The sequence below is a fragment of the Gymnoscopelus microlampas genome, assembly GCF_963454915.1.
Source record: "Gymnoscopelus microlampas genome assembly, chromosome: 8".
Taxonomy (NCBI): domain Eukaryota; kingdom Metazoa; phylum Chordata; class Actinopteri; order Myctophiformes; family Myctophidae; genus Gymnoscopelus; species Gymnoscopelus microlampas.
Window position 1 is genome coordinate 20,946,136 of NC_139945.1, and position 27,510 is coordinate 20,973,645.

A 27,510-nucleotide genomic window follows, 5' to 3' on the forward strand; every position below is an offset into this window, starting at 1 on the left:
GAAATGTCTGTCAGATGTGTCAAACTGTCTGTCACCTAATGTCCCACTATGTCCAGTGGTGCATTGCCAACTGCTTCTGTAAACAAATTCACTACTTTATCCACTACCTTGTCTTTTAATTCCTGGAGAAGAGCCATCATCATGTCAGATGCTGAAAGCACTTCTGAAATTGAAGGAGCAACATACATTCAAAATCCATGTTGATCTCTGAAAACGAATGTTCAAAGAAATTAAGGGAACACTGTAATCACGTTTTTTTGCATGCAGCTTTCGTGTAACTATAAAGAAAAATATCACATGGATGCACCTGGGACGTATCATCAGTGTTGTAGCCTGGGGTCGACAGAGGTTTCGGGTCTCGCAACAACATACACCCTCGCCCAGGTGACCCAGCCGGGGTTGATCAAGCCCCGGCTTTCGTCTCCATTCATCTATTTGCATCACCCTCCATAATCACGTCCTGCGTTCTCAAGGGATCTGCTGCTGATCCATCCTTCCATTCTCTCTCTCTCCTGCCCTTCCTCATCCCCTTCTCCAGGTGGGAGATTGTCGTTGCATAGTGGAGCTGCTGAAGAGGATGCAGATCCTGAAATCCAACCAGTGATTCACATGGCTGCATGGGCCATTGGTTCTCAAAGTGGGGTCCGGGGGCCCCCAGGGGTACTTGAGGGGGTTCCAGGGGGGTCCCCCAGCTAGATGATGGACAAAATTAAAATTAAAATTAACATTGGTTTTACAATGTGAATTGGGGTCCCAGAGGTATAAATGCCATTAAATGGGGGTCCGTAGCCTAATGCATGTCAAACTGGGGGTCCTTGAAATTAAAATGGTTGAGAATCACTGCTATCTCTGGGACACAAATTTACGCTATTCAACCCTCAGTGTATTTTTACTCTGAGACTGTAGGCCTACAATTTGGAACCAAATGGACATTCAATCAATTTTTATGGGGCCAGGCTTCCAGCATGGACCCATATTGTTATTCGCATTATTTCCGTTTCTTCTTCTTCTGCCACTTTTGGCAGTTCTGGCTGAACCGTGCAGTCGCTTTTTATGAAACTCGGCCATATGATAGATGGTCATGAAAAACGATCAAGAAATAATTCTCACAATCTTTCGTCAAAAGGTGGCGCTATAGCACTCAATTGAAAAATGCCAACTTTGAACAGGTACAACTCATGCCGTGTTTGACCTACAGCCATGAAACTTCGATGCACACATGCGTCTCCTCATGCTGAACAACTTTCACACTCTGACTTTTGACCTCTGACCTTTAGATCTCCCACCATTTGGAATTATATGAAAAACTCCTATATGAGAATCTCCTCCTGGGATTTTTGAGTAATCTGCACGAAACTTTTTACACATGAACTTTGGACCTATACCAAAAAACGTTTGCAAAATATCTTCCATAAGTGAAAAAATGAAGCTTTAATGAGCCAAAGAATATTGCAGTTTTATGACAATTATTCATCTGCCCCTAACACATACATGCAGACTTACCATTCTTTGAAACTTTGCAGAAATGTAAAGGGCCATTCCAAATATCACTGAAACCAATCTTACTCCAATTGGTCAAACGGGGGCGCTATAGCAATTTTTTGAAAATTGAAACTTTAAACAGGCAAAAGTCATGCCTCGTTTGGCCGACAGCCATTAGACCTGCTTACACATGTGCCTTGACTAATGAGGAACACATCTATCACGTTGACCAGTAAGCACCGCCCTTAGATTGTCCGCAATCTTGAGCAGTTTGAAAAACACTTAAACCCAGGATTTTTCAGCTATTTGCGTGAAACTGTATGATCTGTGTGATCTCCTTTTTCACAGGTTCTTGTCTGTTGGTGGCTTCTCGCTTAAATGTGTGCCCCACAACCTGAAGGTCACCAGTTCAAGCCTCACTTGGTGCAGACTTCATCTGAGTTGCATTTCACACAACATGACTATCAATGAATACATCTGCAATTGTTAAAGATAACATGAAATACTTAATTGAGTGTTTTTTACATACAGCTGATCTACAATCTCACAACTTTTCAGATAGCAATGAGAGTATGTTTTTTCAATGTATAACATACTTCATTGTGAAAATAGCCAATGTACAATCTGACAACTTTTAATGGTTTGTGAGCTTGTAGATCGGCTACTTTCACTAATTTTGGTTCTGAGGAGATGTACAATTTCTTCATTGGTAAATGGTTTGTGAACGAGTGATCTTAGTGTTAGTGAAACAGGGGCTTGGGTCATGACAGAAGGCAAGAGTTTGTGATCCTCAACAGACAATATCAGCCTGGACAAAGATATAGCACTATAGGTAGTGTTGCAGCTACCTAAGAGTGCTTCATGACCGTAAGGTTGCCGGTTCAAGCCTCACTTGATGCAGACTCATTTAAGTTGAAATGCAAAAAACATGACTCAATCTATTCCGTTTCCATGGCGCTCTCTCTCTCTCTCTTCAATCTATTCCATTTCCATGTCTTTCTCTTCAATCTATTCCGTTTCCATGTCTCTCTCTCTGTCTCTTCAATCTATTCCATTTGTCTCTCTCTCTGTCTCTTCAATCTATTCCATTTGTCTCTCTCTATGTCTCTTCAATCTATTCCGTATCTATCTATCTATCTATCTATCTATCTATCTATCTATCTATCTATCTATCTATCTATCTATCTATCTATCTATCTATCTCTCTCTCTCTCTCTCTCTCTCTCTCTCTCTCTCTCTCTCTCTCTCTCTCTCTCTCTCTCTCTCTCTCTCTCTCTCTCTCTCTCTCTCTCTCTCTCTCTCTCTCTCTCTCTCTCTCTCTCTCTCTCTCTCTCTCTCTCTCTCTCTCTCTCTCTCTCTCTCTCTCTCTCTCTCTCTCTCTCTCTCTCTCTCTCTCTCTCTCTCTCTCTCTCTCTCTCTCTCTCTCTCTCTCTCTCTCTCTCTCTCTCTCTCTCTCTCTCTCTCTCTCTCTCTCTCTCTGAGGGGTGGCCATAGCTGAGTGGTTAGTGAGCCCGCCTAGGGAGCCAGAGACTCTGGTTGCCCCAGGTACGATTCCAGGCCAGGTCAGCTAATGTGTCGATGAAATGAAATTTGTCCCTGAGCAAGACTCTTAACCCCTAATTGCTCACAGGCACTCATTGGAAACAAGACCGCAAGGACTTTCATGAACTGACCTGTTAAAGGAATTATCATTTCTCTCTCCTGGCCCCATATTATCGCTGCTTGCAGCTATATTTTCTAGTTAAAGTTAAACCGAAAAAAAAGAAGAAAAAAACTGAAGTCTCGCTAGACGAGATTGAAATATCGAGATTTAAACTTGTCTAGCGAGACTTCCGTTTTCCCCCCTTTTTTTTGCATAGTGTTCTGTCACTATGAACGTCAGATCTCACCAAAAAAAAAAAAAAAAAGAATCTATGCAAGGCCTATTGGCACACGTTTTAAGCTGTGGCGGACCCGGGATGGAGTTATGATTTTTTTCTACTGTACCATTCATCCTAAGATATCATAACATCATGGAAAAGGTAAGAAAGCTGTGGTCCAAAATTCCCCTTTAAGTTCTTTTTTTTTCCTCCTCTCCCCTGGCCCCCACACATGTAAAGCATCTTTGAGTACTTAGAAAAGCACTATGTAAATTCGTACAGTCTGAAGAGTTACAAACCCATAACTCCTCAAGGACCCCTGGGGGTCCCCGCGCCCCACATTGAGAGATGGTACCCATAGCTTGTTGGGAAATCTCCTGCTTTTTAAACAAAAGGACAAGATGTAGGTTGGATAAAGGGCTATTTATTATCAACAGTAATGCTGCAAACAAAAGAAGGGAGATGGTGGTACATACATATTTGATCAGTGGCATTTAAAAACAGTACCACATTTTTCTCAAACATTCTGCTACCTGTAAAAACTAACTTATTTACACAAGCGCCATAATAACTTGATGTTAATTGTGAAAACACTCCACACAGTGGAAACTAGAAAAGGTGCACTCAGTGGAGCGCATATCTCCGCCAGGCCGGATTATGTCAGTCTTGTCCAAATATGGAGATCCACAGGCTCCAGACTGGCCTCCCAAGTACTGATGTCATATTGGTGACATCTAGGGCTGGGCAATTAACCGAAAATACATCGACAGAACTATTTGTTGAGATATAGGAAAAACGATCGATTCAACATAAACCCCTTAACTAACCCCTTAACCCTGTATTAAATTTGGTTGGCGTACAAAAATAGTGGAAACGGCCGAAAGTTTTCATTTTAATAATCATGAATTAATAGTAATCGAGGTATAAGTTTGAAATAATTATATTGATTTGAAGTCATATTGCCCAGCCCTAGTGAGTGGAGTTCCACACAGCTCCGGACTAGGCTGCAAGTATTGAACTATCACCCCATAGCCTGGAGGGACAGTGGGTCTTCTGAGGTTTTATACATTCACAAAAATAAGTTATTTAACAGATTTGAAAAATGTTCCGATGACTGAGTTCCTTGCTTGGACTGCTGTCATCGTGCGTTAAGAAAATGTACGCTGATCGGTGTAGTGGTTTGCGATATTAACCATGACAAGCACACACACATGCACAAACATAATCACCCCCCCTTGCTTCAGCGTGGCGGAGATAATTAAGAGCATTCATGTTCATTGATAATTGATGCAATGTTTCATCACATTTGCCTTTCACTCTTGTATTTAGTATCACAAAGTAAGTTACGTCAGATAAAATCACCCTGTATGGCACTGTATTTCAAAATGCCTCATATTGTTTGAAATCACCAAAGGTAATTCTGGCACAGCACACAAATTGGAGCATTCCATTCCAGAATCCAGCATTCTAAAAGCATCAATCAAATACACTATCCCTGAGATAAGACTGGGATTAAGAACTCCCACAGAGGCAAAGCTAATAATACACCATAAATGATCCACAAAATGACTTGTTGAGTGAACATGATTGAATTATAAGTGAAAATAGCTTAAAGGGATAGTTCACCCTCAAAACAATCTGGGAACCCATCGCCAAATACAAAGGAAAAACAGCGGCCTCTGCTGTTTTTTACTCTTTCACTTGGCTCTGGGCCGAGCTCAATGGAGCACCCGTGCGCAAGGAAACCGGGTTTTTGGTCAGCCCTCAGCGCTCCACTTCCGGTGGTGCTCTTATTTTTCATTCCCACAAGCAATATTTCTACACGGAACACTAACACCACTTCTCCCAGAGAACATGGATCGTTTTGGTTATAAGCCCACTTGTTTCTATGATGAAAGAACAAGTTAAAATGTGAATATCTTTCTGTGGTTTTGTCTGCTCCAAGGACGCTATTGTTAAATGAGTTTTGGTTTGTTTTCAGTGGGAACTTTGGGGAAGGGAGCGCACAGACAGTAAATCCCGCCCACTACATTTGATTGGGTAAAGCGCGGCCTGCTTCCTGATCTGAAGGCACGCCCACTTGTAAGCTAACGCGCACACGTTCTGAACGGGGCTCTCGACAGATTCAGTAGCGCAGGTCTGAATCTGTTCTTGAGAGATTACCCTCAAAATGACTTTTTTTTCCTATCGATTAGTCACCCCAAGGAGACTTGAATACATCGATTTATTTATTGTCTGTCGCATTCCTAAACCAATTATTTGATGACTTGCAGCGGTTCCAGTAGGAGACACAAAGAGTCTCCTTTGTGTCTCCTACCGAAACCGCTGCCTACCGGTCCACTGGTCATCAAATTATTGGCTTAGGAATGCGACAAAAACAAAAGAATATCCATGAATTCAAGTCTCCAGGGGGTGACTAATCCATAGAGAAAGTCATTTTGGGGGTGAACTATCCCTTTAAATAAGCTAGTGTAAACCTGAGCCCATGAAAATCTATGCAAGCTACATCTTATTACAAACACCGACAGAAACGAAATAACATGTCAATGTGCTTCCTAAACATCAGTTATTTGCACATTATGTCCATAATTATTGCTATGTATGAGCATGATTCACATGGAGGCTTGGAGGCTCCGTTCTGTGTACAGTTCTCGCATGGCAACAACACTGCCAGGGTTAGGGGTTCCCGGTCCTACTGGGATCATATGCTATAATGTATACAATGCATGTATATATCATATCATGAGTTGCCGTGAATAAAAGCTACCACCAAATGGCAATATTATGTTGTGGTTATCTGGGAAAGAAAGACTGACTACTCAGGCTTTTGCTGTGTGGCTAGTGCAGGAGTAGCTACAGTTAAACCCATTAAGACCGGGAACGCATCTGTGTCATTTTAAGCTCATAGTGTGGCACCGAGAGCCGCAATATGAGCTTGTAGATCTGCTATTTCGGAAAAATCGTGAAAGATTCGTGCAAATCTTTGAATATATATATATTTTTAAAGCGAACATTTTTAACTCAAATCGTTGCTTCTGGGGGTCCCTGGAAGAACATATTTGGAGATGGGAGTCCGCGGGCCAAATACATATCAATTTGGGGGTCCTTGACATGAAAAAGTTATTTTCAAAAAACTGTTAGGATTTAGAAGACATTTGTACCCAGAAGCAAAGATTTGAGTTACAAAAGTTCGCTTTAAAAAACATATATTCAAAGATTTGCAAACATATATTCAAAGATTTGCAAAAATGTTGCACTCAGTGCCACACTATGAGCTTGTAGATCTGCTATTTTTGAATAGACAAAGTATAAGATAATGGTTAAAGTGGTTAAAATCTAAAATGACAGATGCTTTCCCGGTCTTAATGGGTTAAGTTAGATTGTTGCAGCTTCCTCATGTCTTTCTGATACAGCAGCATAGAAAAACAGATTTGGGCTCTATTAGGCCTGTCCCTGTGTCTCCTGCATATGGAAGAAATCCCAGCTAACAGACAGTTTTGTGGTCAGAATGTTGGCTGATAGCAGTGCTGTAGGAGGAGTACCAGTCCCTCTCAAACACAGCCTTCAGCTGTGCTTGGACAGTCGATTCCGGGCTCTCCGATGCGGTCTGGTTGATGACCAATGCTGAGCCGGCAGTGTTCACAAAGTAGTCACCTGACCAGTTAGATGTACCTGAGGACGGAAGAAGAAAGATATGGATTACATTTAAGCCCAAACAACAGTCATTTCTTGGAAAGTTTGAACGCACATTTAGACTTAAGAGTACATTATTTTTGACTGAAAACGGTGACAGGAAAAGTGTATGTTAATGAGTTTTGAGGAGGTTAGGTGCAGTTGAATGCCTTCTCATGTGTTAAGTGTTTAATACAATTACCAAAGCCTGTGTACAATAAAAAATAAACAAATCTACAAACCAGTCTACATCAAAGAATAAGATTCATAACTCCCATTATAATAAACGTTTGCACAGAAATGTACAGTATATGGCTGTCCTAGCTTTATATGAATTATGGACTTGGTTGGAATACCAAAATGAACCATGATGAATATGGTGGATTGTGGTGAAAGAATAGGAATGGGATTATTAAATATAAAACATAAAAAAAAATTGATGGTTCTTATAAATGCATCCTGTTCTGAACCATGCAGTCTTTGTGTAGCCTTACCGATGTAGGCCACCTTGTCGGTCACCATGTACTTGTTGTGGTTGACTCGAGCAAAGGGAATCTCCCTCTGCTTGGGGTTGGCAGGCACCACAAACAGCCTCTGGGGACGGGACATAATTTGTGAGTTCCTATTAGAATTGTAATTATTTTTTAATCCAGGCGAGACTCGGCTGAGCTCTCTTTCTCAGCATCACCACGCTTTATCTGCACACAGTAAAACACATGCCTTGCTAAAGGGAACCCCACTTAATTATCCTTAAATAGAATAAAACTTTCAGTTGAAATATCGTCTCTGTCGGGTGGAAACCTCATATTTCCCAAACTGTTGGACCTCATATGTCTCAAAACGCGTCGCGTTCGAGCTTGTAGTATACAGTGGTGGAAAAAGTACTCAAATTCTTTACTTAAGTAAAAGTATCAATACTGCAATTTAGAAATACTCTGTTGAAAGTGAAAGTCAGATATTCAGAATTTACTTGCGTAAAAGTACAAAAGTATTGGTATAAAAATGTACTTAAAGTACCAAAGTAGAAAGAACTCATTATGCAGAATGTCCCATTTCACAAGTTTTCAAATATATAAAAAGCTTTTGAAAATCTAGATCTACAAGCTCACATCGCAACGCATTGTGAGCTTGTAGATCGGCTATTTTCAAATGGCCGAAATGTATACAGGGCTGAAGTGGTTAATGTATGTTTTGTAATAATAAGCACATCTACTTTAAGTAACTAAAGTTTTCAAATAATTGCAGTGGGGTAAAAGTACAATAGTTGCCTCTGAGATGTAGTGGAGTAGAAGTAAAAGTACTGCAAATTAGAAATACTCCAATAAAGTAAAAATACCTCAAAATTGTAATTAAGTACAGCACTTGAGTAAATGTACTTTGTTACTTTACACCACTGGTGTAGCATATCTGCTACTTTTGATACTTCTGTGTGGCGGTGTATAGTATGATCAAGAGGTTTCTGCGTGACAGCAGCGATATGCTTTTTACAAAGACGCCATACGAGCAGCACCCCTCACCACTTCAATGTCCAGCTTGCTCTTGGGGTCATGGACCGAGGCCAAAGAGCGGAGAAAGGAGAGCATGACAGGCTGGGTGCTGGCCCAACAGCTGATCAACAGGCGGACTTTGACCCGCCTCTCATATGCCATGCGTCTCAGTTGAGTGTCAATGTCAGCCCAGTACCTGCAGAGGGAGCCACACAAAGGGTTATTGTTAGTAATATATTTTATACCACTTGTTAAGTACTGTACTTAAGTACACTTTTGAGGTATTTCCAATTTTACTTCTACTCCACTACATCTCAGAGGCAATTTTTTTTAATTTTTTAAACACTTTAGTTACTCGTTACTTTTTTGTTTTGGATTATTATTACAAAACATACATTAACCACTTCAACCCTATACATTTCGGCCATTTGAAAATAGCCGATCTACAAGCTCACAATGCGTTGCAATGTGACGCATTGTGAGCTTTTAGATCTGCTATTTTCAAAAGATTTTTATACATTTTATACATTGGAAAACTTGTGAAATGGGACACTCTGCATAGTGAGTACTTTCAGTATATTTTGATACCAATACTTTTGTACTTGTACAACTCAAGTAAAATTTTAATTCCTTGTAACAGAGTATTCCTACATTGCAGTATTGATACTTTTACTTAAAGGGTAAGACCACTTTGGTAGAGATTTGGGTTGTGCAGTTATCTCGCCATGATGTAACTCCAAAGGTGGGCAAGAAATCAAAAATAATTGCTCCATTGATTTAGAAATTGATAATTCAAAATATGCTCCTCATTGACTTACATTGTACGGTAAAACAGCTCTCAAAGTCACTCTTTTAGCACATAAATGAACCCAAACATAGCTGATTCAGACAATATAGAGCATCACCAAACCCAGTACTGTTTGTTTTTTTAATAAAAATGTCAACTTCCTGTTGATTTTACTATTTCTGGATCCGGATCCGCGGATCCAGTCCAGGTTTTCTACTTATTAAAAATGGCAAAATCAACAGGAAGTTGACATTTTTATCTAAAAAAAAACAGTACTGGGTTTGGTGATGTTCTATATTGTCTGAATCAACTTTGTTTGCGTTCGTTTATGTGCTAAAAGAGTGACTTTGAGAGCTGTTTTACCGTACAATGTAAGTCAATGAGGAGCATATTTTGAATGATCAATTTCTAATCAATGGAGCAATTATTTTTGATTTCTTGCCCACCTTTGGAGTTACATCATGGCAAGGTAACTACACAACCCAAACCTCTACCAAAGTGGTCTTGCCCTTTAAGTAAAAAATGTGCGTATGTTTTCCACCACTGATCTAAATTAACTTAATACTTCATAAATATATGACCAAATACAGTAATGTCGTGACCAGCCTTTTTGGATGGGAGAACTCCATTGTGGGCAGGTAGTTCATGACAGCAATGTAGATGAATTCGTGGGCATCCTCCATCACACTGAGGACGGACTGGAGGTCTGGGGTCCTGCCTGCCGCACAGAATGATGGGGGGGAGCTCTACAGAGAGAAAAAGGAACATGAGAGACAAGAAGAGAGGGGGAAAGAGAGTTTTTTTTGGGGTGACATTGGATTGCATAGATCAGAATCAGAATCTGAATCAGAATCAGGTTTATTGTCACATCACAGGTTTACAAGGTAAAAAGTGGGTGAAATTCGTTTTTGTACATCACTCCCATCAGTGGTTCACAAGCTTTTTAGCGAGAGACCCCAAAAGATGAATTTTCTGTCTCCCCAGGACCCAAACTAGTGAAAATAGACGATCTACAAGCTCACAAGGCGTTGGGTTGTGAGTTTGTAGATTTGCTATTTTCACTACTTCTTAAAAAAACTATTGACTTATTTATTTATGAAAAGATTTGGTGTTTTTTTTATCTTTTGAAATAATTGTAAAAAAGAAATCGAAACCAAAAAAAAAGGAATATTTACTTGCGACCCATAAAAATGGGTCCGCGACCCATTGTTTGGGAACCACTGACATAGATAACCAACCATACTAAAATGCGAGAGAAAGAGAGACCTTATATCTATGGTAAACACACCCAACAATGTCAAAGAGTTGTTGAGCACGGCACAGCTAAACACTGCACTGGAGGTGATCCTCACCTCTATGATCAAATCCATGTGCGACGTGCGTGTGAAAGAATTTGAGGAACATGCTGAAAGATTTCTATGGGTTGCGAGTAAATATCCCCTTTTTTTCAAAAGATTAAAACATTTAAGAAGTAGTGAAAATAGAAGATCCACAAGCTTGTAGATCTGCTATTTTCACTAGTTTGGGTCCTGGGCAAACATCAAATTTCTCCTTAAGGTCTCGAGCTAAAAGGTTTGGGAACCACTGGTCTATAGATCCTCCTAGTGTATGGACTGTGTCACTCTCCCTATAGTATAGCCAACCCCGATACTAACCGACAGGTAGACCGTGGATGGTGTGTTGTTGAGTGCCAGCTCGAGGGGCGTGTCCTTGTTGTAGGGGGTGGAGAAACTGCTGGGCCAGGGTGACGGGATTGGCTCACCGCTCTGGCCTAGGAACCAATAAGCTTCAAAGATCTTTCCGAGGTCTGCTGCCAGGCAACTGCAGTTGTAGACCACTGCCCCCAGCTCCTTGACCTGTGAAGTTGCACAATACATCATTATATTAACACCAAGTATAATTGTTTAATACATTTTTATACATGGGGCACATTTCATACAAGAAAGACACTCAATGTGTCTAAAAAATGATTTCTTTCCCACACCGATTTTCACTCATTGATTAAAACAAACTAGCATCATGAGCAAAGGGGACATTATGAGCAAAAACATGTTGTTTCTTTAAACAGGATAATAGCAATAACAATAGAGGACAGAAACCATACTTAAAAGTTTTGTGAAGCATTTTGTACTTTTTTCCCCCACCTCAACACAATTTATTCTCTAGAAAAGTGCCATTAAATGCAATACGTTTCCTGTTTGAGAGAGTTGGTTTCTCTTCACACATTAGGATACTGGACACAACGATGAGTCAGCAAAAGAGAGGAACAGGGAAAACAGGGAAAATGAGGAACTGTGAGCGCTTTCTCTAGATGACTGGCAGATGACTAAAAGCCCATGGACAACTTATAACCTAAACTATAACTGTTTGATTGCCTAGGAACAGGCTACTGAAAAGATACATCTGCCAATGGATGATGAAGTTGAAAATTGACTGGTGAAAGTGTGTTATTTTGCTTAGGGAGAACATTTTTAACACAGATTAAAAAGGAAAAAGTGTGAGTGTACCTGTGTGAGCGATCTCCAGTCCATGTTGGCACTACCAATGTAGATGTGTTTCTGGTCGACCACCCAGAATTTGGTATGCAGGACCCCGGTTGTCAGCTCTTTCATGTTCACCGTCCTGATGTCGGCCCCTGAAACGCAGAGATTAAGTCCTAGTAACACATGCATTTACCATATGCACAGTTACACACGGTGGCCATTTTGTTCTAACATCATCCTCGATGATGTAAGCCTAGTCCTAAAAGAAAAGTACAATAGTGTAATAAAACCAACAACAGTTTTAGTTGGTAGAAATCAACTCAATTCCAATCTTCATATCTTTGTCATCCTTTTATGAAACTTTGGCTGCATACAGGAGAAAGATTTAACCCATTGAGACCTGAAGCCGATTCTACACGTCTCCTAAATCCCAACAGTTTTCTGAAAAACGTATGTTTCTATGTCAGTGGTGCTCAAACCCCTTCATGTCAAGGACCCCCAAAATTATATGTATTTGGCCGCGGACCCCCATCAAAATATTTTGTTCCAGGGACCCCTAGAAGCACGGATTTGAGTTAAAAATGTTTGCTTTAAAAATATATATATTCAAAGATTTGCACACATTTTCACGATTTTTGAATAGCCCAAAGTGTAAAATAATGCTTTTTTTAGCTCAAATCTAAAAATTAGACAGTTCCAGGTCTTAATGGGTTAAATCAGAGTGGCTTCGTTACATGAAGTCCTATGTAAATGATGTTGTGTTAATGTTATTGTAGTGGAGATAAATAAGCCGCTTGTTCACATTAGTTCAGGCAGACAGAAATAGGTTTTGCATTGTACGGAACGTCTCGAGCAGTGAAACGTACTCACGACTGATAAAAATGTTTGCTTCCAGGCCATTTCCTAATATGCAATTTGTGAAACAGCGTGAAAGGAACACACACACACACACACACACACACACACACACACACACACACACACACACACACACACACACACACACACACACACACACACACACACACACACACACACACACACACACACACACACACACACACACACACACACACACACACGTTGTGTTTTATAATTAGCACAATATGTATAATTATGATGTTTTGGTAGCTATACAACCAACCAGTTGAATAAATTGCAGATTGATGCTAAAGTCAGCCATACCAGCCCTGACAAAAAAAAGGTAATTTAAAACAAAATGCCAGACGCCAGAGAGTTAACCTTTGCTTTTATGAAATATCTGAGATCATTAGGATCTGGAGGATTGAACCACTTGTTTGACCAGTTTGACCACTTCAAGTACTCTTTAACACATCGCTATTTTAACACTTAAAATAGCGAATAACCGGAAATAGACAATCTACAAGCTTACAACACGTGCAGTGCAATGCGTGGTAAGCCTGTAGATAGTCTATTTTCGGTGCATGACATGCTTCCATAGAAGACATGCTGACTTCTATGGAATCCAAATGACTGAAATCAGTCGTGGCGACTGAGAACTTGAATCCATGCGTACTCATGCTCTACTACTGCATGTACAGTGGACACACACACACACACACACACACACACACACAATCTCACCAGAGCTCTTAAGCAACTTGAGATCATCTTGCGGCTGGCTGTGTTGTGGCGTGTTGACTGCGATACGGACCGACAGCTTCCCAGACACCTCAGACAGTTTCTTGAGAATGTCCTCACCCTGTGCAAAGAATGACAAAACATGTTGCAGCCAACAACATAAAAGAAACACCATCATAGGCAGTGGTGGAAAAAGTACTCAAATGTTTTACTTAAATAAAAGTATCAATATGGCCATGCAGAAATACTCTGGTACAAGTAAAAGGCCAGTGTTCAAAGTCAAAAAAGTCAAAGTAACTAAAGTTTTCAAATAATTGTAGTGGAGTGAAGTACAATATTTGCCTCTGAGATGTAGTGGAGTAGAAGTAAAAGTACAAAAAATTGGAGATACTCCAATAAAGTCAAAATACCTCAAAATTGTACTTAAGTACAGTACTTGAGTAAATGTACTTAGTTACTTTACACGGCTGATCATAGGGCTAGCCAAAGATTTTTAATTTAGCAAGATACGCAATCTCCGGTTTACTTCCCGTTTCTGCGTGACGTAGGTGGACACCTTTTTAGGAGACAGGAAGCAAGTTTGAGTCTATTGATTCCAATGGAAGAGTCAACGTGAACACAGCTTCTGAACCATTCCTTAGCTCCATGGATCCTGAACTAAATATTGGACCCAATCATCACAAGCCACACAATATGTACAAGATTTTCATACTAAAATTGCTTTTTTTAGAGACACAAATTAGGAGAAAATCTACTTTGTTATCAACCTTTCTCTATCCCATCAACACACTCTCGCGAGATTTGGGAAGATATCTGAAGAGTCCATCTGCAGTCTGACGGACGAGACATAGAGGGCTCTGTCCCTTATATTATATTTTATTATCTGCTGTTCCTATAAGATGTTCTAAAAACTGATAAACTGAGATTCTATATGTGAATGTGGTAGGCCTACGTGAAATCATTATGGACATATTAAAAAATAAATAAAATGTGTGTTCCAATGCTCAATAATATAATTTTCCATTATTAACTGTCTTGGTTGATGGGGTATGATTTCGGAATCATGACATTTTGCTAAACTTAACATTCATGCTAAACATACTATGGTCTATAGTGGTAATATATATATATATATATATATATATATATATATATATATGGTTAATATTGACAGAAACAGGAGCACATCTAGCATAAGACTTAATAATACATGTGTTTGTAGTGGGAATTTCATAGCTTTCTTAAAAGCATCTTTACACAGTTTACTTAAGAAACTGTTTACTTAAAGGAGACACACCATGAATTTCACTTTTTTTAATTTTTTTTGTATTTTTTTGGCTCCCCAGTGTCTCTTGTACCCCAAAAAATATTTTCTTTTAACATTCAGTCATTCATTCTCATTTCAGAGATTTTCAGAATGGGCGTGTCTGAACAGGCCATCTCAGAATGGCAAGTTTGCTTACCTCACCAAACTTTCTGCCCATGTATTTTGACAGACAGAATTGCTCAGTACCGCAGTACAGCACCCCCCTAGCCAACTGGACGTTTTGGTATTGCAGCTGAAAGTGCTTTATAAGCCTGAGAGAATTGACTTGGGATGAGTATATCTGAGTGTTGATTTAGGCTCAAACCTTTTGAAAATGGTTTGAGGGACATACACCATATGATATTAAATATCAAATACTTTTTTTAAATTCATGGTGTGTCTCCTTTAAGAAAATACACAAATACACATCCTCATGACGTTGTCAGCCAGAGAGAGGGGAGGGGGAGGGTGGTGGGATGGTCGTGGGAGAAGACAACCACACCTACTTAGGCGACCATTTGTAGGATTTGTGTACTACTTCGCCTCTAGTGGCTCCAATGGAGAATGTGTATCTTCCTACAGTATATTAACAATCTTTGGGCTAGCTGACCTGAGAGGCTGTGGGCTCATGAGTGCCGATGTCCTTGTTGGTGAGCGTCCAATAGAAGGAGGCTATGTCGAGACTGCTCCTAGCCTCACCAATCAGGTCGAGCCATGCCTGATAGGTGGAGGTGTGTGCAACACTGGAATTAAATTCCAGACCTTCTGGAATGCTCTCCAACAAAACAAACCTGAAATCGAATCAGAGAATGACTGTTATATATTGGTCTTCAATCTACATGGAGATTGGATTATCACGACGATTTATCTGATAGATACTTGATTAGTGGCAAACAAAATTCTTTCCTATCTAAACCCATTTCTCACCTAATAGTGCCATCAAATACAATACGTGTCCTAGTCTGTGTGCTCTTTACTCTTTTGAATACTGGACACAACGATGAGTCCGCAAAAAAATGGGAAATAGGGAAAATGAGGAACTGTGAGCTCTTTGTAGAGATGACTGCCACATGACTAAAAGCCCATGTCAACATAACTTCCTCTATAAACCAAGAAAAAGCCCTATGTGGTTTAAACCACATTTCCACAGAGATAGGGGCAGAAGACTTACTGCACTTTGGCCAACATAACGTGGATTGCCCTGACATCATCCACAAAGGACATGAATCACTGGCTTAGTGGCTTCTTTCACAATTGTCCTGAAAAGGCATCTTTTCAGGACAATTACAATTACAAGTAAAAAAAAAAACGTGGAGAGATAGATGTTAAATCCTCTTGAAATGAGGGGTCATATACTGCCACTGTGTTTCCTTTTTCTCCTCTTTAGATACATCTATTGGTATTTGTTGATGACATGCATTTATGTGTTAATATTCTATGCTGTGTTGATGAATTGAATGCATAGGGCCACAATGGAAACAAGTCCCCAGGGCTTTTGTGCCATCCTTTTAGCCTACGTGTTTTTTAATCAATCAATCAATCAATCAATCAAACCACAGGACCCCCCCCCCCCAAACACACACACACACACACACACACACACACCAACCAAACTCACTTTAATGTTTAAAGTACCTTTCCTCTCTCTCTTTTATGCGACTGTTCTCTCCAAAATGTTTTGTGGTGTTAAAACAAGAAAGAAATGACTTGAAGTCATATTTTACCAGGTGCTCTGTGTGTGTGTGTGTGTGTGTGTGTGTGTGTGTGTGATTGTTTTCATAGACCTGATTACTTGTTTTTCAGATTGCTTGTTTCTCTCGCCAAACCTGGCAACATTGAATCTGCGACGCTAAACGCTATAATGTTTTTGTGGTGGCAACATGTTTTGACACCACACAGGTCTTCCCAACAATAGCGAAGATAGAAGTCAGTGTGAACATGGCCAAATAATAACTTAATAGCCAAACTAGGTCTAATGAAGCACGCTAGCATTTAGGCTAACCCTCCTGCCTGAGGCTGCAGTAAAACTTGCACTGTCTGCAACAACTGTTGCAGTGTGAATGAGGGGAGCGGAGAGGAGCACGGTTACTGCGGGGGCGGGCCGTCTCCCCATTCGTGTCGCCATTGGCTTAAAGGAGTGAAGGACAGCCAGTTTTTTACCAGGCGCTCTTCGAGCACCTGGTAAAAAAGAAAAAACAAAACAAAACCTACTACTACTTACTGGCAGGGGTCTGAGCAGGTCTCTGTGAGGGGCAGAGAGACCCTGGGGCCGGGTGCAGGCTGGGAGGAGGGGGGGGACGGCCCTGGGAACAGCAGACTCTGGAGCATCAGTGCAGCCAAGAGTAGAGTCGCTACACAGGCCAGTCCCAGCACACATCTGGCATACTGGAAGAGAAATGCCAACACATTATACAGTGCATTACATTTAACCAATAAGATATTGCAGCATTTAGCTGATGCACCCGTTGTTAAAATCGCTTCAGAACTTTTTTTTTGAAGAATCGCCTCAGGTCTTAATGGGTTAATACTACACTGTACATACATTTCAGATTTACATTTATTAACCCATTAAGACCTGGAACTTTGTCATTTTTAGATTTGAGCTAAAAAAGCATTATTTTACACTTTGGGCTATTCAAAAATAGCAGATCTACAAGCTCATAGCGCGGCACCGAGTGCCGCGCTATGAGCTTGTAGATCTGCTATTTTTGAAAAATCGTGAAAATGTGTGCAAATCTTTGAATTTATATATTTTTTAAGCGAACATTTTTAACTCAAATCTTTGCTTCTGGGGGGTCCCTGGAACAAAATATTTTGAGATGGGGGTCCGCGGCCAAATACATATAATTTTGGGGGTCCTTGACATGAATAGGATTGAGCACCACTGATATAGAAACATACGTTTTTCAGAATACTGTTGAGATTTAGGAGACATGTAGGCTTCAGGTCTTAATGGGTTAAAAGTAGGTATTTTAGCTGATACGTTTGCCCCAAGTGACTTGTACAATGAACAGTATGCAATGACAGAATAAGCTAGTCAACATTTAGAACCCTGCAGGGAAAGACTTTTGTGCTCAATTTTGCGTGTTGCTAATTTAACTGTTTAACAGTACTGATATGAGTGCACACACACACACACACACACACACACACACACACACACACACACACACACACACAGTAAAACAGCCGTTTAGCATAAAAATGACAATACGACCCAAAGCGCGTAAGAGAGCAAACAAAGAGAGAGGAAAGTGTCATGTCTAAGTGAGGTAGACAACGTAAGAATCTCTTTCATCATACAAGTGAACATAGTTTAACTCCTTGAACAACTTGTTAGTAGAATCCCCTGACCCCCGCCCCTACTTTCTAAATATAAATGTAATATTTAAATATACCTTATGACTCAACTAACTTTATTCCATTATGTTTTGTAGAATATTTGGTATTGTACTGTATATGTATTACTGATGAATTGAGTACAAAAGGTTCACAATGGAAACAAGCCCCTGGGGCTTTTTGTGTTATCCTTTTAGCATAACCTTTGACTGTACTACCTGTATTGTTGTAACTGTTAAGCATGTTAATACAGTATTCAATCAATCTATCAATGGCTCTCCTGGAAGTTTTATGTTCAAGTATAATTGAACTGGCCCTCTTTCTATATAGAGATTATGTGTGTGTGTGTGTGTGCGCGCGTGCGTGCGTGCGTGCGTGCGTGTGTGTGTGTACTGGCCTACCATTAGTGCTTTCCTGTTGGGATCTTCTCTCCTCCATCCCATGTCCACCATCTGTGACATCAGAGTAACAAAGCAGCCTTAGATGGAGAATACAACTTGCTTTACCTTGTCTTTGTCTTTATTAGACAATAGAAACAGAAACATCTCTCATATCGAGAGAGAGAGGGGGGTGGGGGGCATGAAACAAAGGCTGTTAACTTCATACATTTTGAAAACAAAATATAAGGGATACACACTATTCTTAGCCTGCTATGAATAAAATAGGAAAACAGGGTGGAAATCAGTGTCCTAGCTACACATTAAAAGTAAAACAAAACAAAACAAAACAGAGACCATCAATGAAAAGCACCATTATTCATACCCTGTCATAGGGAATGTCCGACTTCATGTTCACAGACAAAGGCAGGGTCTGGTTTGATAAAGCAGCTGATAAACTGTCCTCTCGGCTCAGGTTAGATGATAGTCTGTGGCTCTGGATACAGACAGAAAGCAAAGCAAAGCATATGTTACAACATGGCTACAAGGGACAGGCTAGGTGTGTATAGGAATGTCACCGTTATGACATCTTAAGTCAAATTAACTGCCGCACAAATAATTGCGACTAACGATTTAATTGTGTGTTTGTCGTTGAACACTGGGAGCATATGGATAAAAAAACAGGGTATATATATATGACAAATAACCTAAATATACAAAGAAATGACTGGCATTTATACTTTTAAAAAGATTAATAGTGGATATAGCTGATCTACAAGCTCACAACGCATCGCGATGCGTTGTGAGCTTGTTGATCTGCTATTTCCACTACTTTTTGAAAATGTTTGAAGCTACATTAACTTTTTTTCAACATGGAAACAATTATGACCATTATTATGACGAAGGATAATTGTGATTATCTCAAATAATTGCGATTAGACGATGATGTAATAATTGTAACAGGCCTCGGTGTATTATGCATAATGTTGACAGAATGACCTTTAAAGTAATCATTTTAATCACCTCGCTGCTCTTTTCCCTGTTTGTTTAACATACTGTCTGCCACTCTTTGTTTTGTCAGGGAGGAATAGGTGAGTGGTGACACTTTCACAATCTGTCCTATAGTTGCCACTCATAATGAATGACATTGATAAACCACTCAAACCAAACATAACGTTATTATTAAAGTTAACGTGGGGCTGCTTAGCTAAAGGTTTGAGGTTCAGCATTATACAAGTTTGTTAGGGAGTTCAACCCCATTTAGACCGGGAACGCATCTGTGTCGTTTTAAGATTTCTTTGGCTTTTCAAAAATAGCAGATCTACAAGCTCATAACGCGGCACCGAGTGCCGCGCTATGAGCTTGTAGATCTGCTATTTTTGAAAAAAGAAGAAGAAAAAAAAAAGAAAATGTGTGCAAACTTTGAATATATATATATTTTTAAACATTTGTAAAAGATGTTGTTCCAGGGATCACCAGAAGCAAAGATTTGAGTTACAAATGTTTGCTTGAAAATATATATATTCAAGATTTGCACACATTTTCAAGATTTTTCAAAAGATAGCAGATTTACAAGTTCATGGCTTGTATATCTGCTATTTTTGAATATCCAAACAAATTAAAAAATGACATGATGATGCTTTCCCGGTCTTAATGGGTTAACCCATTAAGACCTGGAATGCATCTGTGTCATTTTTAGATTTGAGCTAAAAAGCATTATTTTACACTTTGGCTATTCAAAAATAGCAGATCTACAAGCTCATAGCGCGGCACTGAGTGCCGCGCTATGAGCTTGTAGATCTGCTATTTTAGAAAAATCATGAAAATGTGTGCAAATCTTTGAATATATATATATTTAAAGCGAACATTTTTGCTTCTGGGGGTCCCTGGAACAAACTATTTCAAGATGGGGGTCCGCAGCCAAATACATATAATTTTGGGGCTCCTTGACATGAAAAAGATTGAGCACCACTGACATAGAAACATGTTTTTTTCAGAATACTGTTGGGTAGGGCTGAATGATTTTGGGAAAAAATCTAATTGCAATTTTTCTGACTGATATTGCGATTGCGATTTGATTGCGATTTTTGCAAAAACGATTAATCGTTCAGCCTTACTGTTGGGTTTTAGAAGACATTTTCGGCATTTCTCTATTTCATTGTATGGTCTTTGGTACCCCCACCCAGCTAACACGGTACACAAAGCAAATTAAGAGAGACATCCTTATTTGCAAATCATGATCCTTGACCCATGTCTGCTGAGTTGCAATGTTTTAAGAATAAGAATTAAGCCATTTGCAAATTACTACTTGAACCTGATGTGCACAACTGAACCACGTAGATATGCATGTCTTTTTGTCTCGTCTGCACCGTACACCCTATGTATAGGCGTGTACTGTGAGCAGCTGACAAAGAGAACGTTCTAGGTCTCTACACTAGGTCTCTACATTATTCAACAAAACGAGCCATGGCTCCATACTGACAGATGGGCTACCGGTGGTTCAGTTAACGTCAATGTTTGGAAACATATTTAAAATGTCTGGGTGCAACTTTTATTTCAGTCATCATGTGGTAGCCAGGTCTGTCTTGAAAATAATACATAATAATAATAATAACAATAGGCCTAAATAAAAGTGGTTTTAACCTCAATGTGACTGCAGTCGTGAATGATGCATTTGTAAATGATGAAAAAAGAAGAAGAAAAAAAAGAAGAAACAACAACAATAGAGACATTGCATTCAAAAGAGGAAGGATCTAAGGCAGGACGTGTGGTTGAGACTCATTGATCACTAGAGTAGTAGATGACTGAATATCACGAGAGTAGGGCTCTCACCTGACCACATCATGGGATTTAGAATTGGAAGGTTTACTAGTGGCTGTCAGACGGAACTGTATTCCTAATCCTACACATTTGTACTTTTACTTTTATACCCAAATTCTCATTTAAATATATTTATATAGTGTACAGTGAGTATATACTGTATCGTACAATTCTGATTGAACTTTTTTATCTTTACATGACAAGTGCTGTTAATGGTGACTAGTGCTCTTGCTGAGCTGACCTGTTTTTCCTTGTACAAATCGTAATACACTGTTGACCCTGTGTTAACCTACATATGACTATAAAACATACTTTAACTGAAGGCTCTTTTAGGCGTATGGGTCAAAACAAACATTTATTAAGTGCTTGGTGATAGGACAACACATGTATAACACAATATGCTAAACACTGACAGTTGTCTCAAAATGTCCACATTTTCCGTAAACTTCCTTAATATTGAGACCTGGAACTGTGCCATTTTTAGATTTGAGCTAAAAAGCATTATTTTACACTTTGGGCTATTCAAAAATAGCAGATATACAAGCTCATAGCGCGGCACCGAGTGCCGCGCTATGAGCTTGTAGATCTGCTATTTTTGAAAAATCGTGAAATTGTGTGCAAATCTTCTGAATATATATATTTTTAAAGCGAACCGTTTTTAACTCAAATCTTTGCTTCTGGGGGTCCCTGGAACTAAATATTTTGATTGGGGTCCACGGCCAAATACATATAATTTTGGGGGTCCTTGACATGAAAACGATTGAGCACCACTGATATAGAAACATACGTTTTTCAGAATACTGTTGATATTTAGGAGACATGTAGAATCGGCTTCAGGTCTCAATGGGTTAACTTGTTATAGGTCTATGTCTACAGGAAACAAACGTATGAGCTGCAGCATGGCTGTTAGCAGAGGTGTTGATCTTGATTTTGAATCAAGAAAACAGACCACCAAATAACCATGAAGACATGAATCAGAATCAGTGTGAAGTGAACAGTGGTGGAAAAAGTACTAAAAATGTTTCACTTGAGTAAAAGTACAAAAGTATTGGTACCAAAAGTAGAAAGCACTCATTGTGCAGAATGTCCCATTTCACAAGTTTTCAAATGTATTGTGAGATTGTAGATCGGCTATTTTCAAATGGCCTAGATGCATATAGAGCTGAAGTGAATAATGTGTGTTTTGTAATAATAATCAAAATATACAAAGTAACTAGTAACTAAAGTTTTCAAATAATTCTTGTAGGGTAAAAGTATAATATTTGCCTCTGAGATGTAGTGGAGTAGAAATAAAAGTACTGACAATTGTTAACATTCCAGTAAAGTAAAACTACCTCCAAATTGTACTTAAGTACAGCACTTGAGTAAATGTACTTAGTTACTTCACACCACTGGAAGTGAATACAGATGATAAACATGTTCCAAAAGGGTATTATTGAGTACCAAAGCAATGGATGCTTTAAAGCGAGTGTGCCAACATACTGATGTGTGCACTGGGTCATTAAATGACACATGATGCGTCAGATTAGGCTATGCTACTCTGCTTCATCATCAAAGGCCTAAATATTCACCACACTAATTTCAATGTTCAACCTCACTGGATGTCTGTCAGTCTTGTATCAAGGCTAGCCAAATCATTTAGATCTAACTTGTAGGGTTGTATCATTGTAACTGACACACACACACACACACACACACACACACACACACACACACACACACACACACACACACACACACACACACACACACACACACACACACACACACACACACACACACACACACACACACACACACACACACACACACTGAATGGATCAGTTTATCAAAAGGCAGTGGTGGAAAAAGTACTCACAGTATCAATACTGTGTACTTGAAGCACCAAAAGTATGAAGTACTCATTATGCAGAATGTTTACAGATGTTCACAAATGTTCAAATGTATAAAATGGAGAAAAATATTTTGAAAATAGCAGATCTACAAGCTCACAATGCGTCTGAGCTTGTAGATCTGCTATTTTCAAATAGCCAAAGTTTAAATAGGGCTGCAGTGGTTAATGTATATTGTAATGATCAAAGTAACTAATAAACTGAAGTTTTCAAATAATTGTAAAATACCTCAAAATTGTACAGTACTTGATAGGCCTGTCACAATTATTACATAATAGTCTAATCGTAATAATTTTATATAATCTCTATTTTTTTGTATAATCGTCATAATCAATTCCATGTTAAAAAACGTCTATTTTCAAAAAATGTCAACAAATAGTGGAAATACAGATCTATAAGCTCATTTTGAGCTTATAGATCGGCTATATCCACTATTAATGTTTATTTGTAAGTATAAAGTAATTAAATATGTGTTATTTGTCATATCTGCCCTGTGCGACTTTTGTACGAAAGCTAAAAGCCAAACAGAAGCCCTAGTACTTGAGTAAATGAACTTAGTTGCTTTACACCACTGAAACTGGGGTCTAGTTTTGCTTACTTTGTACGTGTCATTTATACAGTCTATGGTCAAAACAAGTAACCACATGCACAAGCTGTGGCTTTGTGTTTAGTTCCTCCTGTCCTGTAGTCAAACTGAAACAAGAACTTGAACCTACATAGTAAGTAGTAGTCAAGTGGTTTTCAACCTTTTTCGCGTCAAGGACCCCCAAATTGACACACATTAGCCCACGGACCCCCATTTGAAAATATATGCCAGGGACTCACCCATTTACATTTCTTAGATGTCCCAATCTACACTGTATCATCATCATTAGTGTTCATTTAACTCTGAGAGTGTACACATGGAACCAAATGGACCCGTTATGGTCCATTTGGTTCCATTTGTACACTCTCAGAGTTACAGACACATAAGGGTCAATTTGGTTTGAAACTATAATTTGGCTAGGGACCCCCTGGAACCCCCTCAAGGACCACTGGTGGTCCCTGGACCACTGGTTGAGAACCACTGCTGTAGTCAAACTGAAACATGAACCTATACATACATACATACATACATACATACATACATACATACATATATACATATATACATATATACATATATACATATATACATATATACATATATACATATATACATACATACATACATACATACATACATACATACATACATACATAAACTGCTCAAAAAAAGTTCGGAAACTTAACTTCGGTCAATTATATCTCCCCTTTAATAATACCAATTGGTATTGTGTTTTATATCATTTTTATCGTCGATTAGTCACCTTTACAACGAGGTACAGCTTGTAAGGATCGTGCATTCTTGGAATGAGCAACACAGCTAAACGTGTGGGTAGCGCATCCAAAAAATTTGCCAAAATCACCCAATATGCTTCTGTTGGTAATCGCTCTTGTTTTGAGCAACCTGCCAGCACACACCTGCTGAGAGGTGTGTGCCAGTAGTCACAGGTGTGTGACTGCCTCACAGGTGAGTGACTGGCACCTGAACATGGGTTCTGCAACTTTGTTCAGTTTATGTATGCTCCAAGCAGCAACACTGCCCCCATGGACTGCCACGTTTGTCCCTTCAGGATAAGGCCCGTGCAATAGGGCAAGTGAAGCTGGTGTTCCGTTACGCAGATTACGCATTATTTGATGTCAGCGCTGTTGTCAGCCCTGGTACCATTTGCAGGCAGGTGTGTGCCAGTCACAGGTGTGTGACTGGCACCTGAGCATGGACCCTGCAACTTTGACATCTGTCTTTGGTACCGTTGTGAAAATCTTGCCTGTAAATCTATGGTTCCTCAGTGAAGCAAGGGGTCTTGGGATGTTGTCTTCCTTGTTGACTTCACCTGTCTCACAGAACTTGGTCCTAAGTTTGGAAATGGTACCAGGGCTAACACCAAATAATGCTGTCACTCTGCATAACGGAACACCAGCTTCACTTGCCCTGTTGCACGGGCCTTATCCTGAAGGGACAAACGTGGCATCTTTCCATGGGGGCAGTGTTGCTGCTTGGAGTACAAACTCAACAAAGTTGCAGAACCCATGTTCAGGTGCCAGTCACTCACCTGTGAGGCAGTCACACACCTGTGACTACTGGCACACACCTCTCAGCAGGTGTGTGCTGACAGGTTGCTCAAAACAAGAGTGATTACCAACAGAAGCATATTGGGTGATTTTGGCAAATTTTTTGAAGGCGCTACCCACACGTTTAGCTGTGTTGCTCATTCCAAAAATGCACGATCCTTACAAGCTGTACCTCGTTGTAAAGGTGACTAATCAACGATAAAAATGATATAAAACACAATACCAATTGGTATTATTAAAGGGGAGATATAATTGACCGAAGTTAAGTTTCCGAACTTTTTTTGAGCAGTTTACATACATATATACATACATACATACATACATACATACATACATACATACATACATACATACATACATACATACATACAGGTATAGGAACCAGGTTCAAATAATATACACACGAATGCTGATCTCAAAACATATATTGTTTTACAACAGCATTCTGGTTGTGAAAGTGTAAATATAGAAATGATTCCTATTGTGTCCCTTGTTTAAGAGTAGTCGTGGAACAACACCACATTAACCAGTGGTGTAAAGCAACTAAGTACATTTACTCAAGCACTGTACGATTAAGTACCTTTTTTTGTTTTACTTTACTGGAGTAATTCCAGTCTTTTTACTTGTACCAGAGTATTTCCACATTGCAGTATTGATACTATTAGTTACTAATACTGAGTAGTACTATTACTGAGAGGAGCTGACAGTGCAGAGCGACAACAACAAAAGAACCAAACTAAACCAACAGAACAGTTCAAAAACACACCTGAAATGTGTCCAGTCCCATAAAACACACCACTGTGTCACATCAGCTCTTCAGATATCAGTAAAGAAGTGACACACGACGTCTATACGCACGAAAAGACCACAACTTGAAGTGAAAAAGCAGCTGTTTATCTCAAAGTCAGTCCTGCTACTAATATACAATAACAAGCATCTGAACAGAGTGTGGAGAGAGAGAGAGTGTCATGTGACCAACGCTAAAAGCAGTGTTGCCAGATTGAGAGAAGTAAGCAACCAGGGTCTATGAAAACTAGTCCAAAAGAAGCAACTATAGGCCAGGGTCAGTGGAAGAATGACTTACTGTTAATGTTACTAATAGTCCAATATTTGGAGGCTGGACTTTGTAAAACATATCAACAAATAATTGTCAGAGATTTAAAGGCCAGAATGATGTATATCGTCTCTGTCGGGTGGAATCCTCATACCGGTATGTGCAAAACTGTTACTTTTCAGGATTCAAATTTTTTTTAAAGCAAAAGTAGCATATCTACCAAGTACCAATACCACAATATAAAAATACTATGTTACAACAAGTAAAAGGCATGTGTTCAAAATGCTACTTGAGTAAAAGTACAAAAGTATTGGCCTCAGATCACTTAAAGTGCCAAAAGTAAAAGTACTAAAATGTTTGAAAATAGCAGATCTACAAGGGTCTGTTTCAAGTCAAGGTCAAGTTTTATAATTACAAAACATACTTTAACCATCTTAGTCCTAAGCATTGCGACTTTTTTTTATAATTTATATCTGCAAAGTAACTAAAGTGTTCAAATAATTGAGTGGAGTAAAAACGTGAAACGTGAAAATATTTTAGAACCACTGGTTTAAATAACTTCAGGAAACAAGCCCAAATAAGCAACTTACACTTTAGAAACAAGCCCAAATAAGCAACTAAACTTTAGAAACAAGCCCAAATAAACAACTACACTTCAGAAACAAGCCCAAATAAACAACTACACTTTAGAAACAAGCCCAAATAAACAACTACACTTTAGAAACAAGTCCAAATAAACAACTACACCTCAGAAACAAACCCAAATAAACAACAACACTTTAGAACAAGCACAAATAAACAACTACACTTTAGAAACAAGGCCAAAATAAGCAACCCACAACTACCAATATTTACAAGCAACTTTACACAAAAGGAAGCCCCAAAGTCGCTTATAATAAGAGGACATGGCAACAATAGACAGCAGACCACATGACAAACACAATGACATGACAGTAGTGCAGTGTGGCTTTTCGGCCACGAGGGGGCACTTTAACACAAACACAACGGCATCATCTACCCAGGGCTCATAATCAGGGTTGCCATGTCGGCTTATTATATGGGACTTTGGCTTCTTTTTCTGTAAAGTTGCTTGTAAATATTGTTAGTTGGTGTTTGCGTTTTTTGGGGCCTGTTTCTAAAGTGTACTTGCTTATTTAGGCTTGCTTCCAAATGTTTTAATTATTATTTAAACCAGT

The 27,510-nt window shown here is 39.3% G+C and overlaps 1 protein-coding gene across 1 annotated transcript; it reads right to left on the reverse strand.

Annotated features, from left to right (window-relative positions):
- Positions 1–3,756: 3,756 nt before the first annotated feature.
- On the reverse strand, positions 3,757–26,188 carry pld3 (phospholipase D family member 3). The gene is made up of 12 exons (XM_084065480.1): positions 26,027–26,188; positions 18,780–18,890; positions 18,419–18,469; positions 16,900–17,063; positions 15,289–15,469; positions 13,376–13,493; positions 11,795–11,922; positions 10,943–11,143; positions 9,894–10,033; positions 8,531–8,696; positions 7,508–7,607; positions 3,757–7,013 (listed from the first exon to the last, which is right to left on the reverse strand). Exons 1-12 carry the CDS (start codon positions 26,045–26,047, stop codon positions 6,826–6,828), a joined length of 1,569 nt encoding a protein of 522 aa, XP_083921606.1. The 5' UTR covers positions 26,048–26,188; the 3' UTR covers positions 3,757–6,825.
- Between the last annotated feature and the right edge of the window lie 1,322 nt (positions 26,189–27,510).

Excerpts from the sequence above, each read along its gene's own strand:
- pld3 (XM_084065480.1), bottom strand. The coding sequence starts at position 26,047 with ATGGGACTGGACACATTTCAG. Across the intron at positions 17,064-18,418 it reads CCAACAGGAAAGCACTAATG|TATGCCAGATGTGTGCTGGG; the intron begins GTAGGCCAGTAC and ends TTTCTCTTCCAG. Across the intron at positions 11,144-11,794 it reads ACTGGAGATCGCTCACACAG|GTCAAGGAGCTGGGGGCAGT; the intron begins GTACACTCACAC and ends GCAACTTCACAG.